This window comes from Centroberyx gerrardi, chromosome 16 (genome assembly GCF_048128805.1).
Source record: "Centroberyx gerrardi isolate f3 chromosome 16, fCenGer3.hap1.cur.20231027, whole genome shotgun sequence".
NCBI classification, from domain to species: Eukaryota; Metazoa; Chordata; class Actinopteri; order Beryciformes; family Berycidae; genus Centroberyx; species Centroberyx gerrardi.
Window position 1 is genome coordinate 23,879,106 of NC_136012.1, and position 12,321 is coordinate 23,891,426.

Consider the following 12,321-nt stretch of genomic DNA (forward strand, 5'->3'; position numbering starts at 1 on the left):
ATTCTCTCTTTCTGTCTGTCTGTCCCTCTACTGTCCCATAGTTAGCTCTCTCGTCATCTTTCAAGATTTGTTGCCCTCACTCTCTTTCTTGCTCTCTCTCTTTCTCTCACACATACATATACAGTAGCCTACATCACACACACACACACACACACACACACACACAATTGTTTTCTCTCTGGAAGGCAGTTTGGCTCTGTGCCATCTCTCATTATCACCGATATCTGTATACACCCTCCGCCCCCCCCCCTTCCCCTCCTCCCCCTTCACCCCCAGCCCCTTCCTCCCTTTCACACACACACACACCTCTCCATCAATGCCCCCCCCCCCTCCTCAACCAAACACACACACACACACACACACACACAGCCCATACCACTCACGCCGTGCATTCACACGCCTCTTAAAGACTGGCAGCGTGGCTGGTAACATGCTGGTTACATATGTTGCGCGCCTGCTGTCTTTGTCTGAGAAGTTGTTCGTTTGTGGCTGAGCACAAGCCTACGTGAGCCCAATGACAATAAGGAGTGGACCCTCGCAAGGGGAGGGGTGGAGGGGGGGGTGGTGGGGTGGGGTGGGGGGGGGGGGGGTACCAGCGGCTGAAGGAGAGGAGGAGGAGTAGAGGAGGAGGAGGTGGGGGAGGGCGACTCATAGCATGATCAACACTGACCTCTAGTGGCGACTGGCTGGACTGTAGTGTGGAGAGTGTGGGTTTGTTGTCTCTTTTTCCCATATGGCCTATACAAATTATTTCTCATCCCCGCACTTTGATTTTTGTGGTAATTTTTGAAAGTGTGACACAAAATGTAATACCTGAACTGCAGCACCTATCTCAATTTGAAAGCATAGTTCCCTGGGAGGGGTTATATGAGGAAGAGGAGGAGGAAGGAGGAGGGGAAGGATTAGACTTTTCCCATTCTTCTCTCCTCATTTACATTACAAACTGGGTTTTTTTTCTTCTTCTTTTTTTTTTTTTTGACTGCTTCAAGGGGCGATTATGTCCTCCAGACCCCCTCGTCGTCCATGTGGTCCCACCACGTCTTCATTAGAATCCCACTTGTTGTGTCGGAGGCCTGGGGAGGAAATATGTCCTCCAAGCTCCTCACTGCTAATCTCTGTAAAAGTATGCTAATGACGCCGCTTGGTGAATGAAGGGAGTCGAGAGGCATTCATCACGGCGTCGGCCCATTCAAGGCCTCGCCGGTTAGCTAGCGCGAAGGCTAACGCTAACGAGATGAGTAGACGAGTAGACAGTATTAATTAGATCACAATTAGTGCTCCCCAGTCCCAGACTAGCCACCAGCTGTTATCATCGGAGGGAATTTTTTAATTTCTTTTTGGCCCAAAATTGGCCAGAGGTAGGTTGACAGGCCTCCTCACAGGAACAGATGGTGAATGCAAGGCTTGTTGGCAATCAGCACGTTTTTAGCTAATGACTTAATTAGCTATGCAAATTGACAAATCAGTGTGGATATTGTCATTTAGTTGAAAAGCTCACCTAAATTAATTAGCCTGATTAAGGCGTAGTGGGGTGTAGTGGTGGTCGCTAGGGGGGGTTTGAGGATGGCTTGGATAAATAAACTGCCTCCCTCCATTGGTCCTCTTCATCACAGCGTGTGTATGTGTGTGTGTGTGTGTGTGTGTGTGTGTGTGTTGAGGGGTGGGGTGCGTGGGGAGGGGCTAAGAGTGTGGTAAGTTGTCTGATTTTGTTTGTATGAGTACATCAATGCTTGCTGAATCGTGTGCGTTTGTTTTGTGCATGTGTGTGTATGTGTGTGTGAGTGTGATTGTTGTGTACAATACACATATCTGGGTTTTGCATGCATGTGCTTATTTTCTCTGTGTTTGTGTTTATGCATATTTGTGTTTAGGTGTTATTTATGTGTACAATATACGTATCTGAGTTTGCGTGTTTGTGCAGGGGCATGTGTGTTTGTCTGTGCTTGTATATGAGTGTGTGTGTGTGTCTGTCTGTGTGTGTGTGTGTGTGTGCTGCAGAGGAGATGGATGAGGAGAGCGAGATCTCCCAAGCCAGGCAGCGTTGACACACATGGCCAGTGAAGCGTGCGCTCCATTTAACTGTACAGCTTCTTCCCAGGTTACGGTGGGTGGCGCCAGGCGAGCCAGCAGGGAGGTGCTTAGCCAGTCAAAGGGAAGACGAGATTTACAGATTCACAACATAACCCGTTGTGTATCGCAAAGCAAACACATCCACATTTCAAAGCTTATCGATCACCGTGTGAATTCACAAATTACCCCCACCCCCCGACCTTGATATTCCTCAGCAGCATCACTTCATTCGAGTACAATGAATGTACAGGAATTTGTCTTGTCGGTGGTGACATCAGCGCTGGGACGTATCGACGACTAATGGAATACCTGCTGGCACAAGGAAAAGAAAGCAAAAGGGGGGACGGGGCGAGGCATGAAACAGACAGTCGACTTTACATATGACTCTCCAAATAGACATTCAGACGTGTCAGACATCTCGTACGTCTCTCATCTCTTCAAAGGATTCCTTCACATCACACACAACGGAGATAGCGGCGGATAAATCTCTCTCCTTCCCTTTCTTGACCCCAGCGTGAGAGGGCCATCTCTGTGAAATATGTCCTACATGATGAGTATTGATTGGGGCGGGCGGTGGAGGCTGGGGAGGGCTGGGGGAATCCCGCTTTCTGTAAGGGAAGGTTTCATTTGCACGGAGCGCTCCGAGAGGGGTCGACCGTACGGATGGGTTCACTGGATACACCAGCCTGCGTCTCAAACACACACACACACACACACACACACACACACACAAACACACTCACACTCCTACTGTTATTCCGTCGCGGGCGGGGGGTCTGTGTGGAAGCAGGAAAACACACAGCTCCCAGGGCGGAGGCTTCAGGCGCTCTTCCTTCAGTAAAAAAAAAAAAATATATATATATATATACCGTAAACACACACAAACACACACAGATCAGCGGTTTGAAACACATCAGTTATTGAATGGAATCTTTGCCAGTGGCTAACTTTGTGGAGAGTCGTGAGTTATGGATTCAAACATGTTTTCCTTTATGAGATTATACTATTTTTGGCCCTCTCTTACGTAGGGTGGATCATTAAATTCATGTGTTTGGGTAGGAATGAAAGGTATGAAAGTATAATGTGACACAGTCGGCCACAGAAAACATGCATATACATTAATTTAAGGGCATTTTACTCAAAGAATGATTCCTTTTTGTGTGTGTGTGTGTGTGTGTGTGTGTGTGTGTGTGTTCACTTGATATTCAGATGGTCTTTGGTCTGAGAGAAGTCAAAGAATTAGATTAAATGGAATGCAAGATTTCGGTTCTCTGGTGATTTGCTCACAAACTTTAGCATATTCATTTTAAATCACCCTTAGGCCAAATATGGACCGTCCCGCATAAAACTGAAAATATGTTGTGGTTGCCTGTATAATAATTAATAACAATAATAATAATAATAATAATATTTTTATGCCTCCGCGCTGGCGACAGCCGTGGCCGGAGAAATTTGGCACAAACGTCGACTCAAGGATGAACTGCTTAGATTTTGGGGGTCAAAGGTCAAAGGTCAAGGTCACTGTGACCTCACGTCCGTCCCATTCTCATGAACGCGATATCTCAGGAACGCCTGGAGGGAATTTCATTACATCTGGCACAAACGTCCACTTGGACTCAAGGATGAACTGATTAGAATTTGGTGGTCAAAGGTCAAAGGTCAAGGTCACTGTGACCTCACAAAAGACGTTTTTGGCCATAACTCAAGAATTCATACGCTAATTATGACAAAATTTCACACAAATGTCTAATAGGATAAAATGATGAAGTGATGGCATTTTATATCCAAAAATTCAAAGGTCAACTTCGCTGTGACATCATAATGTTTTGCTTACCACTGTAGCTGAGAAAACGATCTTGGGTCATTCTACAAAAACGGTGGAAGTGCTGTCACTTACTTTTGCAGACACCAAAATCCTTTAAGTTGACCTAATAATCACATTAATTATATATGTTCAATAAATAAAGACTGTCCTTGCAATGATAAAACAAAGTTTATTGGCGGAGGCATACAACCGCGAGGCGGTTATTTCTAGTTTTTGTATATCACTACTCCAAATGGAGTTATAAACTGTTTTACAGACATTATAGCAACAGCAATTTAAAGCCAGTAAGATAAACAACAAATAATTCCAGACGTGAATTAAAACCAGGGTGACAGAAGAATAGAGAAACTTGGAAATGTATGAAAAGCCTTTTTGTAAAAGTACTTTAAGAGGTAATTTAAAGATGACACTAATTTATCTATCATATAATATTTCCACTTCCTATACAGGTGTAGCCTGAATAGCAACAAATACATTTAAAAATATATTAGAGATGATTTCAGAGCTAAATGTTTGAATTGACTGTTGTAAGACATTTCATGTAGTAGGCTAAGTGTGTTTATTTTCCTCAAGCTATGCAAAATCCTCAGTTTGGCCTGTATAGTATTCACTCTCTTAACAAGGATCTGTCATTTTCAACACATTTTGTCTGTCTAGTTTGGGAAAACACACATTTGTGTTACGTGACATATTGCTGTTGACATTCTAACAATTTGATTGATTTTCGTGTTTTCACTTCACTTGAAGGATTACATGATTCTCTATGGGTCGAGAAAATTCCTTGAGCGTTGGGCTTATGAAACCCTTTCAAAAACTCAAAAATCCATTGTGGTCAAGCTAGAAACAAGGCTGATTTTCTTAGTTGCTGAAAAGCTGACATTTTGGAGATACAAGGTTTTCACTTGACAGCATATGTGTTGATAAGAACAAGTCAAACAACAAACGAGACATGCAGATAGGCTGAAGATGTTATAACCTTTTAAAGAGAGCACCAGCGCACAAGAACACTGCTATTTTCCTGTCTTCTCTGTTAGTGAGTTTGCTCTCCCTGTCTCTCTCTCTCTCTCTCTCTCTTTCTCTCTCTCTCAGGACGTGATGGTGGTGGGCGAGCCGACCCTGATGGGCGGGGAGTTCGGGGACGAGGACGAGCGTCTGATCACTCGTCTGGAGAACACGCAGTACGACGCCACCAACGGCCTGGACGACGAGGACGACTTCAACAGCTCCCCGGCTCTGGGCAACAACAGCCCCTGGAGCAGCAAGCCCCCCACCAGCCAGGACAGCAAGCCGGAGAGCACAGCGCCCCAGCCCTCACAGTAAGAAAACAACAAAAGAAGAAGAAGAAGAAGAAAACAGTAGATCCTTGACTCCACGTGGACCGGACCCGTTTTACCCCCTCACCGACCCAGGACAGTACTCCTACACCTCATAACATTGTACTGAATCAAAACCCCCCCCTCTGTCTGCAAACTCATCGCTGGCTCATCTCCGGCCAGAACGTCCTGGACATTTCTTCTTCTGCTGTAACATCTAGGAGAACACTGAGAACTGGCAGCATTGCACAGCAATATCCACATGTCAAAGACTACTTCTTTGTTTTTTTTTTGGTTTTTCAAAGAAATGCGTACAAGTCGTACGCAGTGATAATGTAAAAAAAAAAATAATACGGTGTGGGGCATTTTCTCAAGAATGCAGCGGGAAAATTGCAGATGAAATTCTCCTCCTCGGACACTCAGATGTGAACTTCCCGTCTGGCGGAATACCGCAGCTGTGATTGGTTGACCTGTGGGTCACGAGTCATCGCTCTGTGACAGTAGACAGTGGGAAGAAGAAGAAGGAAAAAACAAACAAAATGTCTCAACATGAAGAAAGCAAGGTGTTTTTAGCAGCCAACAGAGCCAACAGAACCATCTAAGCGCGTTGGAGGCAACTGGAACATTGTGCGAGGCATTTGCATTTTTATTGGAAATTCAGTTGGCTGTTGGTTTGTTTCTGCTGTTCTTGTTTATTTCCATTTCCAATTAAAAGGAAATGAACTTCTCTACCACTATGGACTCCTTTCAAACGAGGGAAAGTCGTGTCCTAGGATTGTTTTTCCACATTACTGCAGTCGTCACAGATTGTGATTTCATGCAAACCTGTTCGATTGTGTTCGTAGTCTATTGGTATTTTGCTTCTCTCAGAATCCTTTGCAATCACATTGTAATTTTGCCGATCAGTATGTGAACTTTATGCCGACGCACATTGATGCATTAATGTTGATTTTTTCCCTCCTCGAAATTTGACTTCTTTCCCTTTAACGACCTACTCCCAAACTGATACTGAAGCTTTTTCCTGCATGATTTTTATAGGATTTCTTTTGTTTGATATATGTACCTTTTAAAAACACATCAGTCCAGTTTTTTTGGTTCATCAGTTTGGGAACACTGTTACAAGGTTTGTAGCTCTGTAAATAGAGGTGGGACCTATTTTATCCACTGTAAATCAGCCACTGAAACCAGTTTGGATATGGCAGCTGTTTTGTTTTTTACAGGAGTTTCACATTTCTGTAGGGTGGTTTGGATGGATGCTGGTTTCCTGCTGCCAAAACCAAACTCACTACTGCGTCTTGATGCCCGATAGCTACAGCAGAACCAAAGCCACAAAGTTATCAAAAACCCAAATACTCATATATCATATTTCATGTGTATTCTCTGAAATAATTAGTAACGAAAAAGTACAAAAAAAAAGGATAAATTTTACATTTTAAAACGCACAGATAAAATCCCAGCCACCTTACAGCTCTACAGAAATGGTTTGAAATCCCTGTTTTTGTGTTCGCAATTGTTCTTTAATCTTTAATTGAATTGATACTATCCCTGATCTCCTCTTTTGTTGGATTTTTCTTTGGAAATGGGCAAGAAGACAAAGGTGGACGTCTTTCTACATTTGGATCTTATGGGTATTTATTTGTGCATTTGTAAGGAAGCTAACACATTTCTAAATATGTTTGAGCCTAGTATTATTAGACACCATTTGTACATTATATAGCAGAGGTGTTTAGTGTCATAACTGATGTCTGGTATGTATGCTTTACCATTATGTGTGCCAATAAACCGTGCTTACAAATTAGTTGGGTTTGGTTTGGTTACATGCATCGTGTGTGCATGCTGCTGGTTCGTTTTCTGTCTGGGTTTCTCTGTGTTTACTCTTTCTAGTTCACCTATTGACTTCAGTTATTCAAATTAAATGTTGGAAGATTTTGTAATTTATTTGCCATTCCTCCAAAAATGATCAGTTGACAATTTCTCAGGCTGGCCTAGTAGTGAGCGAATGTGTCCTCTAACAGAAAGGTCACAGTTTCAATCCCTGCTACATCATAAAAGAAAAAATACACCCTAAAACACTTTAACAATGTTGAAAAACAGCTATTGGTGATGTACCTTGCATTCCTGGGTCCATTTTGTTGTCTGGTGGTGTGTTTTTCTTATTTCCATGGATAACTGGTTAAATGTAGACAATGTGACGTCATGTCGAGATATTTCCAGCAGCTACAGTGGAGTTTGATAGCAGTAAATGTTTCAGCGATCTAAAACATCAACATCAGGTTTTGGTGTCAGTTCGTCTGGATCAAAGAGCGAGGGCTTCTTTCTGGAGCCGCCATTTTACACCGAGGTTCAACAATCATACAAGGAGAAATCCACTGTAGAAGAGGCAGAGAGACCAATTTCTCCATCCACAGTAGCCTCAATAGACCAGAATGCAATGCAGCCACAAGACAGGTTGTGTTTTTAGTAAGGGGCGTGGCCGCAATCATAGACACGCCCCAATATTCAAAGACTAATTGGCTTGCTAGCTATATTGATATGCCCATACAGCCACCTTTGATTGAAACCAACATGTTCATGCACCTCCTCTGGGAGTTGTTGACAGGCATTCTGGGAAATGTAGGAATTCATGAACTGAAGTTGCAGAGGATGAGGCAGGTTGAGGAGAAGTGGGTACAGCAAAAAAATTACACTTCATCACAAAATAACTCCTGGAATGCATTGAGCACAAATTGATATCTAACATTGTAAGAGTATCCGAAGGTGGATTTCTCCTTTAATGTGTCCATCCATTACAGTTATGTATCCTGCTGAAGTTTCCTTTAGAAAGACACTGAACTCCTACCTGTTCATACTCTGGGTAAGAGCATCAGCTGAATACCTATTGTGTAAATCTAAATATTGTTTGTTCAATAAGTCAGTTGTGCATTTGATATCGTGCTGCTTCTCCTTTAACATTATTTTAAATATTAATAAATTATTCCAGAGGTAATCAGTTCTCTAAGACCCAGTCTGGATATATTGATTTACCTTCTCTGGAAAGTGCAAAGGTGTCTGATCAATACAATAGGCTGTTAGAACAGCAGGTGTATTTGATGGAACTTTGGCGCCATCAAGTGGAATAAATTGGGTACTGCAAAAACATTGAGTTTTTAATGGTGACGCCACAGAATGTCTTCCACCAAAACATGACCATTGCAGATCTCTGTCATTTAAATTCTCTCTATTATCAGAGTATTAACCCATTAGGTGATAATCTATAACCTCTGATATTCTTACATTCTCACATCTTATGATATTCCCTATTGTCTTATATTCATATTCATATCTATCCCTAACGGAAAACCGCATATTATTCCAATAATATTCCTATGGGTACTCAATAATAAATGTATAGTGACCTTATCGTACTTAATGGTATTTTATAATATTCCTATAACGTTCCTGTAGGGGTTTATTAATTTTGCTGTAGGCTAATATTAGCCTACAGCAATATTAATAAATGTAGTATTAACTAAAATTTACTGTAGCATTACTAAAGGGATACAAACTTTCTACCGGCCAAAATGTCACTGTTAGCGATACACGTGGTTATCGTTGTTTACATTTATTATGAGACTTGGTTGAGGGCCATCTGGCTCTCAACCAAACACCGGTTAATTAAAGAACACGATTAGCGTGGAAGCGGAGCCGGCAGGGATCAAACGACTGACTCTCTCTCTCTCTCTCTCTCTCTCTCTCTCTCTCTCTCTCTCTCTCTCTCTCTCTCTCACACACACACACACACACACACACACACACACACACACACACACACACACACACACGCCAATAACAATGATTAAGGAACAGCAATGCATGGGACTTCATTAATTGACTAACTGGCTGGAGAGAATTGCTACTGCGTGTCTGTCTATCTATCTATCTATCTATCTATCTATCTATCTATCTATAACTATTGAATAGTTAGGCAATTAAATATAAATAGAGATAAATATATATTTGTAAATATGCAAATTTAATATAAAACTATTTTTTTTATTCTTCGTGAACAATTCTGTTTCACTAAAAACGACTACTTTTTTGTTTTTATAAACTTACAAATAGGACTATTACTTTTTATTATATGCCTATCTAATAAAATGTAATCAGTTTAAATATTTTCAAAAACATGTTTTATTTTATTTTTTTACTTTTCAAAATAGTTTTTACTATTTTAGACATTATATATTTTATGTTCTTTTATTTAGTTTTTTATTATTACTATTTATCTCCACATTTTTTGACGTTGTTTATTTTTTACCCAGAATGCGATGACGTTGCACAGGGCGACGCGGCGGCGGTGGCCAAAGTAAAGATGGCGGACGTGTCGGGGACCGAGCTGTCAGAGGAGAAAGAAACCGAAATTGAGCTAAAGAAGAGACAGAAACGGCCGTGGGACGACTTGCCCAAGTCGGGTAAAATCGGTATAACTCCAGAATTGCCAGAAACTTTGGGATTTTACGATCTAAATGCTGTCAGAAGGGAGCAACGGGAGCACTCAGGTAAACGTCGGGTTCCCTTTCCTTTCCCCCCTACTAGCTAACTAACGTTATCTAGTTAGACGGATCAAATGCTGTCGTTTAGCTTGCTGGCCAGGTTAGCCGGTTCTGGTGCCATAGTGGCTTCTTAAATATAATGTTTTTGGTTATTTTGAAGCAGTATGAGTAAGTATAGCTGCAGCAATAATACAACAGTGACTCCTGTGTTATCGTGTCGGCTGAGTCGAGCTGTCAACGTGTTGTTGTTGACATTGACGGTTAACGTTAGCTGTATTAACTAAGTTAAGTTAGCTAACCGTCTCTTGTAATTTTGGTTCCCATTCACAGAACTGGCTTGTACATGTAATCCTTTTCGTTGTATGGCGCACACAGTACGTTACCTGCCATTTCTGAAACTAGTATTGGGATTTTCCCCACACTGTCTAGTAATGTCTGAAGTAAGTTTGCATGAACCGCGCCTAGTCGTCTAGACAGCAAAGTTATATCAACGTTACTGAAGGGCAACACTCGGTCATCATGATCTGTTACTGCTGTAGAAGTGGCAGTTTAAAGCAGTGATGTAGTAAACTTAACATCTCGCAGGTTGATATTTTGTTATCCACACATTCCCCTCTTTTGGGCATTCCCAGATTATGTTGTAAGCATGGTAAGCATGTGTAATGGGCTCCAGACACTACCATCGATCATCATTTGACTCTGTGCATTGCGTATTTACCATGTGATGAAGTCAAGGGCCCATCAGATGATTTAGGCAAACAGTACTAAAAATTGCTCAATGTACAAACACTGAAGATAGCTGAGATGGTATGCAAATATGAACAAGAGGGCAAATTACATTTAAATAAAATGATCTGTTTGTGATCCTGAGGCTCTCGGGCCCTCAGTGGTCCAGGCGTTCTTCTGCCCTGGTCACCCTGTTGGTAATCCAGCCACACTTTTGGGTGCTAACTTTACTTGAACCCCTCAGGCTCTTTTTTACTTCAACCCCACAGAGCTTTTGATCATAAGGTGTTTCACCTCTGATCACCAGCTCTCTGCGCAAGGTTAGACATCAACAGCAAAACTGTTGAAATCGAGCCCACCTAACACTGCCTGGTCAAGAGATGTTTGATGCGCTTTGAAGTCGTCTGTGTTCAGTTTATGAACTAAGACATGTTTGACAGGTTCTCACAGGTTGAAGCCAAGTGGAAATGATTCCAAGACAGTATGGCACCATTTAGAGTGAAGTTAGACTGAGCAGCCAATGCAAAAAGTCAATGCCTTTGCTGCAAGAAGAATAGACCGGAGTGAAGAGTTTCTTATTACACTTCTGTTATACATTGTCTGTTGTTGCCATAATAGCTCTCAAGTGTTTTAGCCCAGTTCACAATTTTAGATGTCTTTATTCTAATAAAAAAAAAAAGAAAATCTCCATAGGATTTGACTTTGATGATTCAAAGTTCCAGTGCAAAACTATTATGCAAAAATAAAAAGTTACAGGGCAAAAAAATATTATAATCGTGTGTGCTTAGCCATAGCAAGATAACAAAATTCACAATTATTATAAGTTCATGCCAAAGTTGCAAAACATTGTCCTCATCACTCTCTCCCATCAGAGAGGAGACAGTTAGCTGTGCCTAAACACTTAACTTCATTTTGCAATATTCAGCTAATGCAAAGATGTATTGTGAGCCCAGCATGGTGAATTGAACCAAATGGTGCGCTGAGAATATTGTTAAAGCCCTAGTTTTCACCATTCAGAGAAATTTCCTTCTCTTTCACTTTGCAATCTGACACTTCAAAGGTTGGTGCTGTCATTGTGTTGATAACCATGGCTGTAATTGTTGCAGACAGACAATGGCCTTGTGGTAACACTGTTGCTCTAATGTTGTTCCAGATCCGTCGCTGGCGCGCTTCATGTGCGCAGAGCTTACCAGAGGCTACTTCCTGGAACACAACGAGGCAAAGTACACCGAGCGCAGAGAGAAAGTTTACACATGCATGCGTATTCCCAAGGAACTGGAAAAGGTGAATTACAGGCCCCCACTGATTAGAAACACTCAGACTCTGTTGCTGCCCCCCCCCTCCCTTTCTCTTTAGCTCTGCATCTCTGTCTGTCTCTCTGTCTGTCTGTCTCTCTGTCTGTCTGTCTGTCTCTCTGTCTGTCTGTCTGTCTCTCTGTCTGTCTGTCTGTGCTGTCATTCTCATAAATGCACACAAGGCATAGCCATATTAGCATTTTGCAGACCACAAAGGTCAGTGGTCTGTTTCGAACCCAGTAAATCCTAATCATTAGAACCCCCTACACATACTGTACACACGCACACACACACACACACACACACACACATACACACACTTCAGCATTTTTTCCGCACTAATTATTGTTTTATGGAAAACAGCAATGTACAAAAAACAACAGCGTACTGTGTTGTATGCCGTACTGACACTGGTATATTTTGGTTGTTCTTTTCTTAAGCCACCAGGTGGCAGTGTTGCAACATGAAACTTTGGTTCCTCTGAACTGACAATGGGGAGTATGCTGCCTCTTTCCAGGAATGTATCACATCTTTGCAATGTCACCCCTGTTATATCCTTA

General features: G+C 41.9%; 3 protein-coding genes across 5 annotated transcripts in view; all 3 read left to right on the forward strand.

The window, feature by feature from the left end:
* ldb2a (LIM domain binding 2a) overlaps positions 1-5,464 on the forward strand; it is a 76,985-nt gene extending 71,521 nt beyond the window's left edge. For all 3 annotated transcript variants that reach the window (XM_078289102.1, XM_078289103.1, XM_078289104.1), the window contains one exon: positions 4,985-5,464. In XM_078289102.1, coding sequence (XP_078145228.1) covers positions 4,985-5,215 — 231 coding nt within the window. In that variant the 3' untranslated portion in view covers positions 5,216-5,464. The remainder of the gene's footprint in view (positions 1-4,984) is intronic.
* Positions 1-12,321, forward strand: part of qdpra (quinoid dihydropteridine reductase a) — a 236,816-nt gene that overhangs the window by 112,557 nt on the left and 111,938 nt on the right. The gene's annotated exons all lie outside the window — the stretch shown is intronic.
* tapt1a (transmembrane anterior posterior transformation 1a) overlaps positions 9,560-12,321 on the forward strand; it is a 28,929-nt gene continuing 26,167 nt past the window's right edge. Inside the window, exons 1-2 of the mRNA XM_078289223.1 lie at positions 9,560-9,746; positions 11,620-11,750. Of these exons, the coding sequence (XP_078145349.1) occupies positions 9,560-9,746; positions 11,620-11,750 (318 nt within the window). The remainder of the gene's footprint in view (positions 9,747-11,619; positions 11,751-12,321) is intronic.